At 53.9% G+C, this 16,460-nt stretch overlaps 2 protein-coding genes across 2 annotated transcripts; both read left to right on the top strand.

Moving 5' to 3' along the window:
* The first annotated feature begins 4,387 nt into the window (after positions 1-4,387).
* LOC132482501 (melanoma-associated antigen 10-like) lies at positions 4,388-5,326 on the top strand. Its single transcript, XM_060087822.1, has 2 exons — positions 4,388-4,521; positions 4,639-5,326. The coding sequence occupies exons 1-2, from the start codon at positions 4,388-4,390 to the stop codon at positions 5,324-5,326; spliced, it is 822 nt and encodes a 273-aa protein (XP_059943805.1).
* A 6,983-nt stretch (positions 5,327-12,309) lies between these two features.
* On the top strand, positions 12,310-13,248 carry LOC132482500 (melanoma-associated antigen 10-like). Its single transcript, XM_060087821.1, has 2 exons — positions 12,310-12,443; positions 12,561-13,248. The coding sequence occupies exons 1-2, from the start codon at positions 12,310-12,312 to the stop codon at positions 13,246-13,248; spliced, it is 822 nt and encodes a 273-aa protein (XP_059943804.1).
* Positions 13,249-16,460: the final 3,212 nt, after the last annotated feature.

The following is a 16,460-nucleotide window of genomic DNA, read 5'->3' on the forward strand; positions in this document are numbered from 1 at the left end:
GGGGTGTAGCGGAGGCACCTTGTTGGGGACCCTGTGGGGGGGGACCCGTGGGGTCCGGTGGCCGTTAGAAGTTCCTCTCTGTGTTATCATGCCCTCCGTTCAATGGTTTCAGTCAATGTTTCTCTTTAATAAATTTCTCGGAACGTTTCAGCTGAGTGTGGCCTCCGCAGTGGGCAATGGAGGGAAAGGATTGCTGCGGGTGAGGGTGGGGGTCCAGAGTCGGATTCCTGCTCAGCACCTGTGGGACACCTCTCCAGTGAGAGGGTAGGCTAGGCACTTTGCAGACCCAGACATGGTGAGGGTTCTTCTTCCATTTCATAGGTGAATTGTAAAGTTTTAGCGAAAACTGATAATTGCCTGAAAAGGCAGTAGAGAAGTTAAAATGTAAATGAAAAACTTGATTATCTCAGCAGGAAAAAGGGAACATAGGAGCAACAATAGTTGGACTGACAGTGCTACGGACTGAATATTTGTAATCCTCTCCCCCTCATTCACCTGTGAAATTCTAACCCCCAAAGGGATGGGATTTGGAGGTGGGGCGCTGGGAAGTGATTAGCCCATGCTGGGGGAGCCCTCATGGATGAGATTAGCTCCCTTATAAAAGAGACCCCAGACAGCTGCCTCATCCTCTTGTGCCATGTGAGAAGATGGCTAGTTGATACAACTAGACAAGAAATCAGTCCATATAAAGAAGAGCTTTATTACTATTGCTTTATTACTCAGCTGTACAGAGGAACGAAATGGGTCGTTTGTAGAGACGTGGATGGATCTAGAGACTGTCATACAGAGTGAAGGAAGTCAGAGAGAGAAAAACAAATATCGTATATTAATGCATATGTGTGGAACCTAGAAAAATGGTACAGATGAACCGGTTTGCAGGGCAGAAACAGAGACACAGATGTAGAGCACAGACATATGGACACCAAGGTGGGAAAATGGTGGGGGCGGGGGTGGTGGTGGTGTGATGAGTTGGGAGATTGGGATTCACAAATGTACAATTTTATGTACAAAATGGGTAACTAATAAGAACCTGCTGTATAAAAAATTACATAAAATAAAATTCAAAAACTAAAAAAAACAAAAGAAATCAGAATAGGTTTATGACATTATCAATCACAGTAGAAAACCACCTGTAAAGACAAATTGAGTTATTTGCCACAACGGGCTCTGCATCGCCAAGTTTGCTGCCCCAACTCCACAGCCTTGCAGGGAGGCCTTCCTATTGGTGGAAGGCCAATGGGCGTGTCTTTTGCTTCCTGAGGCGCCAAACCTTGGGACCTCAGGCCCTCAGTGCGCATGGCTACTGCTGCTCCCGTAGCAAAGCGCCTCCTCACGTGCTCTTGTCATCCAACCACTTTCTCTGTAAAGAGACGTCTAGAACTTTCTCCCTCATCTCCCTGGAGCTTCCGGGAGCACCCGGAAACCCACGTGGCGTTCGCACAGAGTGCCTGGGACCGTCAGCTGCAGAGTTCCTGGCTGCACTGCTGAGACGAGCTCTTCAGCCCCTTCTGAGCAGGACTCCGGAGTCATCCACAGAGTCAGAGCAAGTCAGGAGACAGGCGGGGGCTTTGCCGGGGGCTGGACTCCACAGGTACCGGGGGCCCTGGGAAGGAGTGGAGGTGGGGGGAGGGCTACGGGCTGCTCGGTTGGGAGTTGGGGAGCGGCGGCGGAGGGCAGCGGGTTGAAGGGGGGCTGAGGGAAGGGTCCCCCTGTGTTCGGGTCCGAGGGGAGGACCGCTGGCTGCTGGGGTGGCTGGTGGGGGGCGTTTTCGAGTCGGGGTGCAGAGGGTGGGGCTAATGGCTAAGTGTGGGGGGGCCGGAGGAGAGGGCTTCCTGCTGGATGGGTGGGTCCGGCTTTGGGGGCCAGAGGAGAGGACGACTGGCTGTGGGGGTGGGGAGGATGGGATGGGCGGGCCCCCGCCCCACGGGCTGACAAGGGAGGGGAGGGCTAACGGCTGCTGCGTGTGGCGGGAGGAAGGGGGAGGTACTCCTGGCTGAGGCGGGGGTCGATGGGGAGGACTCCCGGGCGCGGGTTCGGTAGTTGTTAGGGGAGCTCCCGCCGGGGCGGGGCGGGGCGGGGCGTGGGGTGGGGGGGAGGACGCTCGTGGCACGAATGGGGCTCGGGCTCCCGGGTGGGCGGGGGCACGAGGGGTGGGCTCTGCGTCTGGGGTGCGAGAGCTGAGAGCCCCTGGTGCTGAGGGTGCTCGGAGGCGAGAGAGGCACTCAGATGTCTGTTCATGAGGGGGCGCCAGCGGAGAGTCAAGGTGAGGAGTCGAGGGAGCGCTGAGGGACCCCCGCGGGATCATCTCAGCCCTGAGAAGCCCTGGGCTTGGTGGCCTGGTGTGTTGTGCATAGATTCCCCCTGGGGGTCTCGGGACAGTGAAAGCCTTGGTGTGAGGGTCCGGCCTCGGGTGAACACAGGGGGCGTCCCCGGACCTGCCAGGGCTCGAGCTGAGGACTCTGAAGGAGGACAGAGGGGACGCCATTGATCCCCGCCCCTGCCATCAGCCCTGGGCAGTCCCGGGACGGAATGAGCACTTGGCAAGGAGTTTTGACTTCTGCCTCCAGGTCTCAGAGACACTGGGGACCTGGTGTAAGGGGCGGGGCCTAAAGAGGGCGGAGGGAAGAATCCCAGGACCTGCCGGGAGTCGAGGTGAGGAACCTGAGGGAGGAATGAGCGGACCCTGGACCCCAGAAGAGAGGGGGCCCTGGGGAGGCGATAGGGTGGGATGACCCCATGCAGCACTTCCTGACATCCGGGTCTCAGAGACCCTGGCGAGGGGTTAAAAGGGGCGGGGTCTCAGAGAGGCTGGGGAGGGGGTATAAGGGGCGGGGTCTCAGGCGGGCACAGGAGAGAATCCCAGGTCCTGCGTGGAGTCAAGGTGAGGGCCCTGAGGGAGGACTGAGTGCAGCCTGGACCCCAGAACAGAGCTGGCCCTGGGAGGCCATAGGGTGGGATGAGCACAGCAGCACATCCTGACATCCGGGCCTCAGAAAAGCTGGGGACCTGGGATAAGGGGCAGGGTCTCATGAGGGCAGAGGGTAAAATGTCAGGTCCCTGGTGGACTAAGGTTAGAGCCCTTAGGCAGGACTGAGGGGACCCTGAGAGAGGACAAAAAGGACCCACCAGATCCCCGCCCTGGCAGGTGGCCGTGGGAGGCCCCGGGGCGGGATGAGCACAGTAGGCCTGTCCTGACGTCCTGACGTCCGGGCCTCTGAGAGACTGGCGCCCTGGTAGAAGGAGCAGGGACTCACACTGGCAGACGGGACAATCCCAGGTCCTGCCCAGAGTCCAGCCTGCACGCGAGGAAGCAAGGATTGAGGACGTTAGACCCCAACACAGGGAGGGATGCTTTGCCCTTCCACGGGGGCCTTGGAGGCGCCAGAGCACGGTCAGCAGATGAGATGTTTCCTGACTTCTGGCTCAGGGTCCTCGGGAGGTCAGGTGTTTGGTGTGAGGGGTGAGGCTTCAGGTCCGCAGAGGGTGGACTCCCAGGATCCCGAGGGCGGACTGAGCAGACCCCCAGCCCTGGTACAGGGGCCTCCACAGAAACCTGCCCCTGTGGTCAGTGCTGGGAGGCCAGGCAGGATGTGAGGAGGAGGTGAGGACCCAGAACGTCCCCATCCTAGGACCCTCGGGAGGCCCTGGACAGGTGCGGCCACATGTGGGGCCCCCTCACTGCTTTCTGTTCAGACCCGGGGTCTTGTTCTGAGTTTCCCCTCAGGCCCACAAAGGGGAGAGTCCAGGCCCTTAAGGGGAACGGTGAGCACTACGAGCCAGCCCCGAGGAGACCACCCACCCGAGAACTCAGAACTGGGGGGATCTCACAGAGTCCGGCCCATCCCTCCTACCAGCACCGAGGGGCCCAGGGCTGTGCCACAGTCTACACAAGAGGTGCCCCCTCCATCCCTCTTACAGGGGCTCCAGGAACCGGGAGGCGAAGGCCCAAGTCTGAGGACCGTGTCCTCAGGCCACAGAGCAGAGGAGGCCCAGGCAGTGCCAGGAGTCAAGGGGAGGTGCGTGCCCTGAGTGTGTACCCAGGGGCTCCCCCTCCCAGAACAGAGGGGACCCCACAACACCCGAGTCACCCCACCGTCCTGTTCAGCCCCAGAACTTGGGGCCGTGCTGGCTGCACCCTGAGGAGCCCCCTCACTTCCTTCTTCAGGTTGGCAGGGGACAGGCCGCCCAGGAGGAGCGCCCCTGTGAGGCCCGAGGGCACCCCTGAAGACGAGACCTGTAAGTGACTCTTGTCAGAGCTGCCCGGGGTGCCTTTCTCCGCCGAGGCCGCTCACACGCCCTCTCTCCCCCAGGTCCGTGGTCCCTACCTGTCGCCCCTGCCCACACTCCCGTCGGCGGCCCGACCCCAGTCATCATGCCCCTGGTCGAGATGAGTGAGCTCCGCCAGCCGGAGGCAGACTTTCAGACCCCAGTCCCGGCCCAGGGCCTGGTGGAGGCACAGCTGTTGGGGGCTGAGGGGGAGGAGGCCGTATCCCCCTCGTCCTCCTCTTCTTACTCTGACCTGTTCCTGGGCACCTCGGAGGAGGTGGCTGATGCTGGAGAACCCAGTCCCCCCCAGAGCCCCTCCCCCACTGCCAGGGCCACCCCTCCATGGAGCCAATGTGAAGACGACGGCCTCAGCCCCCAAGATGAGGAAGGGCCGAGCACCTGGCATGACCAGGAAGATGTGCTCCAACATGCTCTATGTCAGAAGGTGGATGAACTGGTGGCGTTCCTGCTGTTCAAGCATCAGACCAAGGAGTCGACCACAAAGGCAGAAATGCTGACCATCCTCAAAGATTACCAGGACCACTTCCCCATGGTCTTCAGGCGAGCCTCCGAGGACATGCGGCTGATCCTTGGCCTCGACGTGAAGGAAGTGGACCCCAGCAATCACTCCTATGTCCTCGTCCCCACCCTGGGCCTCACCTACGATGGGATGCTGAGTGACAGGCCGAGCATGCCCAAGACCGGCCTCCTGGTGCTGCTCCTGGGCCTGATCCTCCTGGAGGCCGACTCTGTTGCCCCTGAGGAGGTGGTCTGGGGAGCACTTAGCAAGATAGATGTGTGTGCCGGGAGGGAGCACTACATCTATGGGGAGCCCAGGGAGCTCCTCACCAAAGTGTGGGTGCAGGAGGGCTACGTGGAGTACCGGCAGGTGCCCCACAGCGACCCCGCCCGCTACGAGTTCCTCTGGGGTCCCCGGGCCTACGCGGAGACCAGCAAGTGTCAGGTCCTGGAGCATCTGCACAGGGTCAGTGAATGGGATCCCAGGTCCTTCCCATCCCTGTCTGCAGAGGGTGTGAGCGACGAGGAACAGGGAGCCTGAGCCAGAGCAGCAGCCAGGCTCCTTCCAGGCCCGCGTCCAGCAGCTTCTCCTGTGGGGCAGGAAGGGAGGCTGATCCTTCACTCTGAGTTTGAAGAGGGAGTGGTCAGCCTTCTAAGCAGTGAGGGCCCGGGCAAGTTGGGGCAACCCGGTGTAGCATCTTTGTTTTCCTGTTTTCTAAGATGACATGGAAATTCATCTGTTTCCTTTAGTGATTTTTCAAATGTTGTTCTTTTTCATAGAAGATGTTTTAAATGCCAATACTTTGTATTTTTTATACAATTTTTAAAGGTTACATTCAATTTACAGTTGTTACCAAATATTGGCTCTACTCCCCGTGTTGTACAATACATCCTTGTAGCCCGTCTTACACCCCAAAGTTTGTGCCTCCCAGTCCTCCATCCCTGTAGTGCCCCTCCCTCATCCCTACTGATAAGCACTAGTTTGTTCTCTGTATCTTTGAGTCTGCTTCTTTTTTGATATATTCACTAGTTTGTTGTATTTTTTAGATTCCACATATGAGTGATATCGTGCATTATTTGCCGTTCCCTTAAGTAAGTCTGACTTACTTCACTTAGCATGTTGCCCTCCAAGTCCATCCATGTTGCTGCAAAAGGCAAAAGGCAAAAGTTTGTTCCTTTTTTATGGCTGAGTAGTAGTCCATTGTACATATATAGTACCTGTTCTTTATTCATTCATTTGTCGATGGACACTTAGGTAGCTTCCGTATCTTTGCAATTGTAAATAATGCTTCTATGAGCATTGGGGTGCATGGATCTTTTCGAATTAGTGGGGTTTTGAGGGGATATATATATACCCAGGAGTGGAATTGCAGGATCCTATGGTAGTTCTGTTTTTAGTTTTTTGAGAAACCTCTATGCTGTTTTCCCCAGTGGCTGCACCAATCTACATTCTCCCAACAGCGTACAAGGGTTCCCTTTTCTCCACATCCTCACCTACATTTGTTATTTGTGTTCTTTTCCATGATAGCCATTCTGACTAGGTGTGAGGTGATATCTCTTTGTGGATTTGACTTGCAGTTGCCTGATGATTAGTGATGTGGAGGATCATTTCATGTGCCTGTTGGCCATCTGCATTTCCTCCTTGAAAAAATGTCTATTCAGTTCTTCTGCCCATGTTTGTAATTGGGTTGTTTGTTTTCTTGATGTTGAGTTGTATGAGCTGTTTATATATATTGGATATTAATCCTTTGTCAGTCACTTCAGCTGCAAATCTTTTCTCCCATTCAGTAGGTTGTCTTTTAGTTTTGTCAGTGGTTTCCTTTGTTGTGCAAAAAAGCTTTTAAGTTTAGTTAGGTCCCATTTGTTTATTTTTCCTTTTACTTCTTTTCCTTAGGAGATAGATCCAAAAACATATTGCTGTGATTTATGTCAAAGAGTGTTCTGCCTGTGTTTCCCTCTAGGAGTTTTATAGTATCCGGTCTTACATTTAGGCCTGTACCCTATTTTGCATTTATTTTTGTTTATGCTGTTGGACAATGGTCTAATTTCATTCTTTTACATGTAGCTGTTCAGTTCTCTCAGCACCACTTATTGAAGAGACTGTCTTTTCTCCAGTGTCTACTGTATTCCTGCCTAGTTTGTTGTAGATTAATTGACCATAGGTGCGTGGGTTTATTTCTTTGCTTTCTATCCTGTTCCATTGATCTATTTGTCTGTTTTTGTGCCAGTACCATACTGCTTTGATTACTGTAGCTTTATACTGTAGTGTGAAACCAGGGAGTATGATTCCTCCAGCTCTGTTGTTCTTTCTCAAGATTGTTTTGGCTCTTCAGGGTCTTTTGTGTTTCCATAGAAAATTTAAAATTATTTGTTCAAATTCTGTGTAAAATGCCAAGAGTATTTTCATAGGAATTGCATTGATTGCAGTTCTGTAGGTTGACTTGAGTAGTATGGTCATTTTAACACTACTGATGCTTCCAATTCAAGAATGCAATGTTATCTTTCCATCTGTTTGTGTTGTCTTCAGTTTCTTTCATCACTGTTATACTTTTCAGTGTACAGGTCTTTTGCCTCCTTAGGTAGGTTTATTCCTAGGTATTCTATCATTGTGATGCAATGGTAAATGAGATAGTTTCCTTAATTTCTCTGATACTTTGTTTTTAGTGTATACAAAGGCAACTGATTTCTGTATATTAATAATAGTATTTAATAAGCTTCAGTTTCTACGTTTGTGAATGGTATTGACCACATATATTTGTACTGATCCAATACAAGGCTGAATTTTGGTATTTGTAAAATCAACTGGGAAACATTCCTTCATAGTTTGTGATCCCAACCTAGATAACACAGCATTGCAATAGGAGTTTACTTGGAAATGTGAAAGTAATTACCAGTACAATTCATGGCCACCGGGTTGTTCTTCGGGACACCACGTCGTCGGCTCAGTGGTGCGTGCCCTGCTGTGGGACTGTCCTGTGCCCACCACAGGGCAGGGCCAGGCCCCAGGCATGTGGGCCATAGGGGGAGGGGCTTCCCTGAGGGGAGCAGGCATTGCCAGCACACATCGTCCTGGAGAGAGGCCACATGTGGGGCCCTCAGGAAGGGAGACTGGGGGGGGGATGGAGGGCCGATGGGTGGGGTGTAGCGGAGGCACCTTGTTGGGGACCCCGGGGGGGGGGAACCCGTGGGGTCCGGTGGCCGTTAGAAGTTCCTCTCTGTGTTATCATGCCCTCCGTTCAATGGTTTCAGTCAATGTTTCTCTTTAATAAATTTCTCGGAACGTTTCAGCTGAGTGTGGCCTCCGCAGTGGGCAATGGAGGGAAAGGATTGCTGCGGGTGAGGGTGGGGGTCCAGAGTCGGATTCCTGCTCAGCACCTGTGGGACACCTCTCCAGTGAGAGGGTAGGCTAGGCACTTTGCAGACCCAGACATGGTGAGGGTTCTTCTTCCATTTCATAGGTGAATTGTAAAGTTTTAGCGAAAACTGATAATTGCCTGAAAAGGCAGTAGAGAAGTTAAAATGTAAATGAAAAACTTGATTATCTCAGCAGGAAAAAGGGAACATAGGAGCAACAATAGTTGGACTGACAGTGCTACGGACTGAATATTTGTAATCCTCTCCCCCTCATTCACCTGTGAAATTCTAACCCCCAAAGGGATGGGATTTGGAGGTGGGGCGCTGGGAAGTGATTAGCCCATGCTGGGGGAGCCCTCATGGATGAGATAAGCTCCCTTATAAAAGAGACCCCAGACAGCTGCCTCATCCTCTTGTGCCATGTGAGAAGATGGCTAGTTGATACAACTAGACAAGAAATCAGTCCATATAAAGAAGAGCTTTATTACTATTGCTTTATTACTCAGCTGTACAGAGGAACGAAATGGGTCGTTTGTAGAGACGTGGATGGATCTAGAGACTGTCATACAGAGTGAAGGAAGTCAGAGAGAGAAAAACAAATATTGTATATTAATGCATATGTGTGGAACCTAGAAAAATGGTACAGATGAACCGGTTTGCAGGGCAGAAACAGAGACACAGATGTAGAGCACAGACATATGGACACCAAGGTGGGAAAATGGTGGGGGCGGGGGTGGTGGTGGTGTGATGAGTTGGGAGATTGGGATTCACAAATGTACAATTTTATGTACAAAATGGGTAACTAATAAGAACCTGCTGTATAAAAAATTACATAAAATAAAATTCAAAAACTAAAAAAAACAAAAGAAATCAGAATAGGTTTATGACATTATCAGTCACAGTAGAAAACCACCTGTAAAGACAAATTGAGTTATTTGCCACAACGGGCTCTGCATCGCCAAGTTTGCTCCCCCAACTCCACAGCCTTGCAGGGAGGCCTTCCTATTGGTGGAAGGCCAATGGGCGTGTCTTTTGCTTCCTGAGGCGCCAAACCTTGGGACCTCAGGCCCTCAGTGCGCATGGCTACTGCTGCTCCCGTAGCAAAGCGCCTCCTCACGTGCTCTTGTCATCCAACCACTTTCTCTGTAAAGAGACGTCTAGAACTTTCTCCCTCATCTCCCTGGAGCTTCCGGGAGCACCCGGAAACCCACGTGGCGTTCGCACAGAGTGCCTGGGACCGTCAGCTGCAGAGTTCCTGGCTGCACTGCTGAGACGAGCTCTTCAGCCCCTTCTGAGCAGGACTCCGGAGTCATCCACAGAGTCAGAGCAAGTCAGGAGACAGGCGGGGGCTTTGCCGGGGGCTGGACTCCACAGGTACCGGGGGCCCTGGGAAGGAGTGGAGGTGGGGGGAGGGCTACGGGCTGCTCGGTTGGGAGTGGGGGAGCGGCGGCGGAGGGCAGCGGGTTGAAGGGGGGCTGAGGGAAGGGTCCCCCTGTGTTCGGGTCCGAGGGGAGGACCGCTGGCTGCTGGGGTGGCTGGTGGGGGGCGTTTTCGAGTCGGGGTGCAGAGGGTGGGGCTAATGGCTAAGCGTGGGGGGGCCGGAGGAGAGGGCTTCCTGCTGGATGGGTGGGTCCGGCTTTGGGGGCCAGAGGAGAGGACGACTGGCTGTGGGGGTGGGGAGGATGGGATGGGCGGGCCCCCGCCCCATGGGCTGACAAGGGAGGGGAGGGCTAATGGCTGCTGCGTGTGGCGGGAGGAAGGGGGAGGTACTCCTGGCTGAGGCGGGGGTCGATGGGGAGGACTCCCGGGCGCGGGTTCGGTAGTTGTTAGGGGAGCTCCCGCCGGGGCGGGGCGGGGCGGGGCGTGGGGTGGGGGGGAGGACGCTCGTGGCACGAATGGGGCTCGGGCTCCCGGGTGGGCGGGGGCACGAGGGGTGGGCTCTGCGTCTGGGGTGCGAGAGCTGAGAGCCCCTGGTGCTGAGGGTGCTCGGAGGCGAGAGAGGCACTCAGATGTCTGTTCATGAGGGGGCGCCAGCGGAGAGTCAAGGTGAGGAGTCGAGGGAGCGCTGAGGGACCCCCGCGGGATCATCTCAGCCCTGAGAAGCCCTGGGCTTGGTGGCCTGATGTGTTGTGCATAGATTCCCCCTGGGGGTCTCGGGACAGTGAAAGCCTTGGTGTGAGGGTCCGGCCTCGGGTGAACACAGGGGGCGTCCCCGGACCTGCCAGGGCTCGAGCTGAGGACTCTGAAGGAGGACAGAGGGGACGCCATTGATCCCCGCCCCTGCCATCAGCCCTGGGCAGTCCCGGGACGGAATGAGCACTTGGCAAGGAGTTTTGACTTCTGCCTCCAGGTCTCAGAGACACTGGGGACCTGGTGTAAGGGGCGGGGCCTAAAGAGGGCGGAGGGAAGAATCCCAGGACCTGCCGGGAGTCGAGGTGAGGAACCTGAGGGAGGAATGAGCGGACCCTGGACCCCAGAAGAGAGGGGGCCCTGGGGAGGCGATAGGGTGGGATGACCCCATGCAGCACTTCCTGACATCCGGGTCTCAGAGACCCTGGCGAGGGGTTAAAAGGGGCGGGGTCTCAGAGAGGCTGGGGAGGGGGTATAAGGGGCGGGGTCTCAGGCGGGCACAGGAGAGAATCCCAGGTCCTGCGTGGAGTCAAGGTGAGGGCCCTGAGGGAGGACTGAGTGCAGCCTGGACCCCAGAACAGAGCTGGCCCTGGGAGGCCATAGGGTGGGATGAGCACAGCAGCACATCCTGACATCCGGGCCTCAGAAAAGCTGGGGACCTGGGATAAGGGGCAGGGTCTCATGAGGGCAGAGGGTAAAATGTCAGGTCCCTGGTGGACTAAGGTTAGAGCCCTTAGGCAGGACTGAGGGGACCCTGAGAGAGGACAAAAAGGACCCACCAGATCCCCGCCCTGGCAGGTGGCCGTGGGAGGCCCCGGGGCGGGATGAGCACAGTAGGCCTGTCCTGACGTCCTGACGTCCGGGCCTCTGAGAGACTGGCGCCCTGGTAGAAGGAGCAGGGACTCACACTGGCAGACGGGACAATCCCAGGTCCTGCCCAGAGTCCAGCCTGCACGCGAGGAAGCAAGGATTGAGGACGTTAGACCCCAACACAGGGAGGGATGCTTTGCCCTTCCACGGGGGCCTTGGAGGCGCCAGAGCACGGTCAGCAGATGAGATGTTTCCTGACTTCTGGCTCAGGGTCCTCGGGAGGTCAGGTGTTTGGTGTGAGGGGTGAGGCTTCAGGTCCGCAGAGGGTGGACTCCCAGGATCCCGAGGGCGGACTGAGCAGACCCCCAGCCCTGGTACAGGGGCCTCCACAGAAACCTGCCCCTGTGGTCAGTGCTGGGAGGCCAGGCAGGATGTGAGGAGGAGGTGAGGACCCAGAACGTCCCCATCCTAGGACCCTCGGGAGGCCCTGGACAGGTGCGGCCACATGTGGGGCCCCCTCACTGCTTTCTGTTCAGACCCGGGGTCTTGTTCTGAGTTTCCCCTCAGGCCCACAAAGGGGAGAGTCCAGGCCCTTAAGGGGAACGGTGAGCACTATGAGCCAGCCCCGAGGAGACCACCCACCCGAGAACTCAGAACTGGGGGGATCTCACAGAGTCCGGCCCATCCCTCCTACCAGCACCGAGGGGCCCAGGGCTGTGCCACAGTCTACACAAGAGGTGCCCCCTCCATCCCTCTTACAGGGGCTCCAGGAACCGGGAGGCGAAGGCCCAAGTCTGAGGACCGTGTCCTCAGGCCACAGAGCAGAGGAGGCCCAGGCAGTGCCAGGAGTCAAGGGGAGGTGCGTGCCCTGAGTGTGTACCCAGGGGCTCCCCCTCCCAGAACAGAGGGGACCCCACAACACCCGAGTCACCCCACCGTCCTGTTCAGCCCCAGAACTTGGGGCCGTGCTGGCTGCACCCTGAGGAGCCCCCTCACTTCCTTCTTCAGGTTGGCAGGGGACAGGCCGCCCAGGAGGAGCGCCCCTGTGAGGCCCGAGGGCACCCCTGAAGACGAGACCTGTAAGTGACTCTTGTCAGAGCTGCCCGGGGTGCCTTTCTCCGCCGAGGCCGCTCACACGCCCTCTCTCCCCCAGGTCCGTGGTCCCTACCTGTCGCCCCTGCCCACACTCCCGTCGGCGGCCCGACCCCAGTCATCATGCCCCTGGTCGAGATGAGTGAGCTCCGCCAGCCGGAGGCAGACTTTCAGACCCCAGTCCCGGCCCAGGGCCTGGTGGAGGCACAGCTGTTGGGGGCTGAGGGGGAGGAGGCCGTATCCCCCTCGTCCTCCTCTTCTTACTCTGACCTGTTCCTGGGCACCTCGGAGGAGGTGGCTGATGCTGGAGAACCCAGTCCCCCCCAGAGCCCCTCCCCCACTGCCAGGGCCACCCCTCCATGGAGCCAATGTGAAGACGACGGCCTCAGCCCCCAAGATGAGGAAGGGCCGAGCACCTGGCATGACCAGGAAGATGTGCTCCAACATGCTCTATGTCAGAAGGTGGATGAACTGGTGGCGTTCCTGCTGTTCAAGCATCAGACCAAGGAGTCGACCACAAAGGCAGAAATGCTGACCATCCTCAAAGATTACCAGGACCACTTCCCCATGGTCTTCAGGCGAGCCTCCGAGGACATGCGGCTGATCCTTGGCCTCGACGTGAAGGAAGTGGACCCCAGCAATCACTCCTATGTCCTCGTCCCCACCCTGGGCCTCACCTACGATGGGATGCTGAGTGACAGGCCGAGCATGCCCAAGACCGGCCTCCTGGTGCTGCTCCTGGGCCTGATCCTCCTGGAGGCCGACTCTGTTGCCCCTGAGGAGGTGGTCTGGGGAGCACTTAGCAAGATAGATGTGTGTGCCGGGAGGGAGCACTACATCTATGGGGAGCCCAGGGAGCTCCTCACCAAAGTGTGGGTGCAGGAGGGCTACGTGGAGTACCGGCAGGTGCCCCACAGCGACCCCGCCCGCTACGAGTTCCTCTGGGGTCCCCGGGCCTACGCGGAGACCAGCAAGTGTCAGGTCCTGGAGCATCTGCACAGGGTCAGTGAATGGGATCCCAGGTCCTTCCCATCCCTGTCTGCAGAGGGTGTGAGCGACGAGGAACAGGGAGCCTGAGCCAGAGCAGCAGCCAGGCTCCTTCCAGGCCCGCGTCCAGCAGCTTCTCCTGTGGGGCAGGAAGGGAGGCTGATCCTTCACTCTGAGTTTGAAGAGGGAGTGGTCAGCCTTCTAAGCAGTGAGGGCCCGGGCAAGTTGGGGCAACCCGGTGTAGCATCTTTGTTTTCCTGTTTTCTAAGATGACATGGAAATTCATCTGTTTCCTTTAGTGATTTTTCAAATGTTGTTCTTTTTCATAGAAGATGTTTTAAATGCCAATACTTTGTATTTTTTATACAATTTTTAAAGGTTACATTCAATTTACAGTTGTTACCAAATATTGGCTCTACTCCCCGTGTTGTACAATACATCCTTGTAGCCCGTCTTACACCCCAAAGTTTGTGCCTCCCAGTCCTCCATCCCTGTAGTGCCCCTCCCTCATCCCTACTGATAAGCACTAGTTTGTTCTCTGTATCTTTGAGTCTGCTTCTTTTTTGATATATTCACTAGTTTGTTGTATTTTTTAGATTCCACATATGAGTGATATCGTGCATTATTTGCCGTTCCCTTAAGTAAGTCTGACTTACTTCACTTAGCATGTTGCCCTCCAAGTCCATCCATGTTGCTGCAAAAGGCAAAAGGCAAAAGTTTGTTCCTTTTTTATGGCTGAGTAGTAGTCCATTGTACATATATAGTACCTGTTCTTTATCCATTCATTTGTCGATGGACACTTAGGTAGCTTCCGTATCTTTGCAATTGTAAATAATGCTTCTATGAGCATTGGGGTGCATGGATCTTTTCGAATTAGTGGGGTTTTGAGGGGATATATATATACCCAGGAGTGGAATTGCAGGATCCTATGGTAGTTCTGTTTTTAGTTTTTTGAGAAACCTCTATGCTGTTTTCCCCAGTGGCTGCACCAATCTACATTCTCCCAACAGCGTACAAGGGTTCCCTTTTCTCCACATCCTCACCTACATTTGTTATTTGTGTTCTTTTCCATGATAGCCATTCTGACTAGGTGTGAGGTGATATCTCTTTGTGGATTTGACTTGCAGTTGCCTGATGATTAGTGATGTGGAGGATCATTTCATGTGCCTGTTGGCCATCTGCATTTCCTCCTTGAAAAAATGTCTATTCAGTTCTTCTGCCCATGTTTGTAATTGGGTTGTTTGTTTTCTTGATGTTGAGTTGTATGAGCTGTTTATATATATTGGATATTAATCCTTTGTCAGTCACTTCAGCTGCAAATCTTTTCTCCCATTCAGTAGGTTGTCTTTTAGTTTTGTCAGTGGTTTCCTTTGTTGTGCAAAAAAGCTTTTAAGTTTAGTTAGGTCCCATTTGTTTATTTTTCCTTTTACTTCTTTTCCTTAGGAGATAGATCCAAAAACATATTGCTGTGATTTATGTCAAAGAGTGTTCTGCCTGTGTTTCCCTCTAGGAGTTTTATAGTATCCGGTCTTACATTTAGGCCTGTACCCTATTTTGCATTTATTTTTGTTTATGCTGTTGGACAATGGTCTAATTTCATTCTTTTACATGTAGCTGTTCAGTTCTCTCAGCACCACTTATTGAAGAGACTGTCTTTTCTCCAGTGTCTACTGTATTCCTGCCTAGTTTGTTGTAGATTAATTGACCATAGGTGCGTGGGTTTATTTCTTTGCTTTCTATCCTGTTCCATTGATCTATTTGTCTGTTTTTGTGCCAGTACCATACTGCTTTGATTACTGTAGCTTTATACTGTAGTGTGAAACCAGGGAGTATGATTCCTCCAGCTCTGTTGTTCTTTCTCAAGATTGTTTTGGCTCTTCAGGGTCTTTTGTGTTTCCATAGAAAATTTAAAATTATTTGTTCAAATTCTGTGTAAAATGCCAAGAGTATTTTCATAGGAATTGCATTGATTGCAGTTCTGTAGGTTGACTTGAGTAGTATGGTCATTTTAACACTACTGATGCTTCCAATTCAAGAATGCAATGTTATCTTTCCATCTGTTTGTGTTGTCTTCAGTTTCTTTCATCACTGTTATACTTTTCAGTGTACAGGTCTTTTGCCTCCTTAGGTAGGTTTATTCCTAGGTATTCTATCATTGTGATGCAATGGTAAATGAGATAGTTTCCTTAATTTCTCTGATACTTTGTTTTTAGTGTATACAAAGGCAACTGATTTCTGTATATTAATAATAGTATTTAATAAGCTTCAGTTTCTACGTTTGTGAATGGTATTGACCACATATATTTGTACTGATCCAATACAAGGCTGAATTTTGGTATTTGTAAAATCAACTGGGAAACATTCCTTCATAGTTTGTGATCCCAACCTAGATAACACAGCATTGCAATAGGAGTTTACTTGGAAATGTGAAAGTAATTACCAGTACAATTCATGGCCACCGGGTTGTTCTTCGGGACACCACGTCGTCGGCTCAGTGGTGCGTGCCCTGCTGTGGGACTGTCCTGTGCCCACCACAGGGCAGGGCCAGGCCCCAGGCATGTGGGCCATAGGGGGAGGGGCTTCCCTGAGGGGAGCAGGCATTGCCAGCACACATCGTCCTGGAGAGAGGCCACATGTGGGGCCCTCAGGAAGGGAGACTGGGGGGGGGATGGAGGGCCGATGGGTGGGGTGTAGCGGAGGCACCTTGTTGGGGACCCCGGGGGGGGGAACCCGTGGGGTCCGGTGGCCGTTAGAAGTTCCTCTCTGTGTTATCATGCCCTCCGTTCAATGGTTTCAGTCAATGTTTCTCTTTAATAAATTTCTCGGAACGTTTCAGCTGAGTGTGGCCTCCACAGTGGGCAATGGAGGGAAAGGATTGCTGCGGGTGAGGGTGGGGGTCCAGAGTCGGATTCCTGCTCAGCACCTGTGGGACACCTCTCCAGTGAGAGGGTAGGCTAGGCACTTTGCAGACCCAGACATGGTGAGGGTTCTTCTTCCATTTCATAGGTGAATTGTAAAGTTTTAGCGAAAACTGATAATTGCCTGAAAAGGCAGTAGAGAAGTTAAAATGTAAATGAAAAACTTGATTATCTCAGCAGGAAAAAGGGAACATAGGAGCAACAATAGTTGGACTGACAGTGCTACGGACTGAATATTTGTAATCCTCTCCCCCTCATTCACCTGTGAAATTCTAACCCCCAAAGGGATGGGATTTGGAGGTGGGGCGCTGGGAAGTGATTAGCCCATGCTGGGGGAGCCCTCATGGATGAGATTAGCTCCCTTATAAAAGAGACCCCAGACAG

The sequence above is a fragment of the Mesoplodon densirostris genome, chromosome X, assembly GCF_025265405.1.
Source record: "Mesoplodon densirostris isolate mMesDen1 chromosome X, mMesDen1 primary haplotype, whole genome shotgun sequence".
NCBI lineage: Eukaryota > Metazoa > Chordata > Mammalia > Artiodactyla > Ziphiidae > Mesoplodon > Mesoplodon densirostris.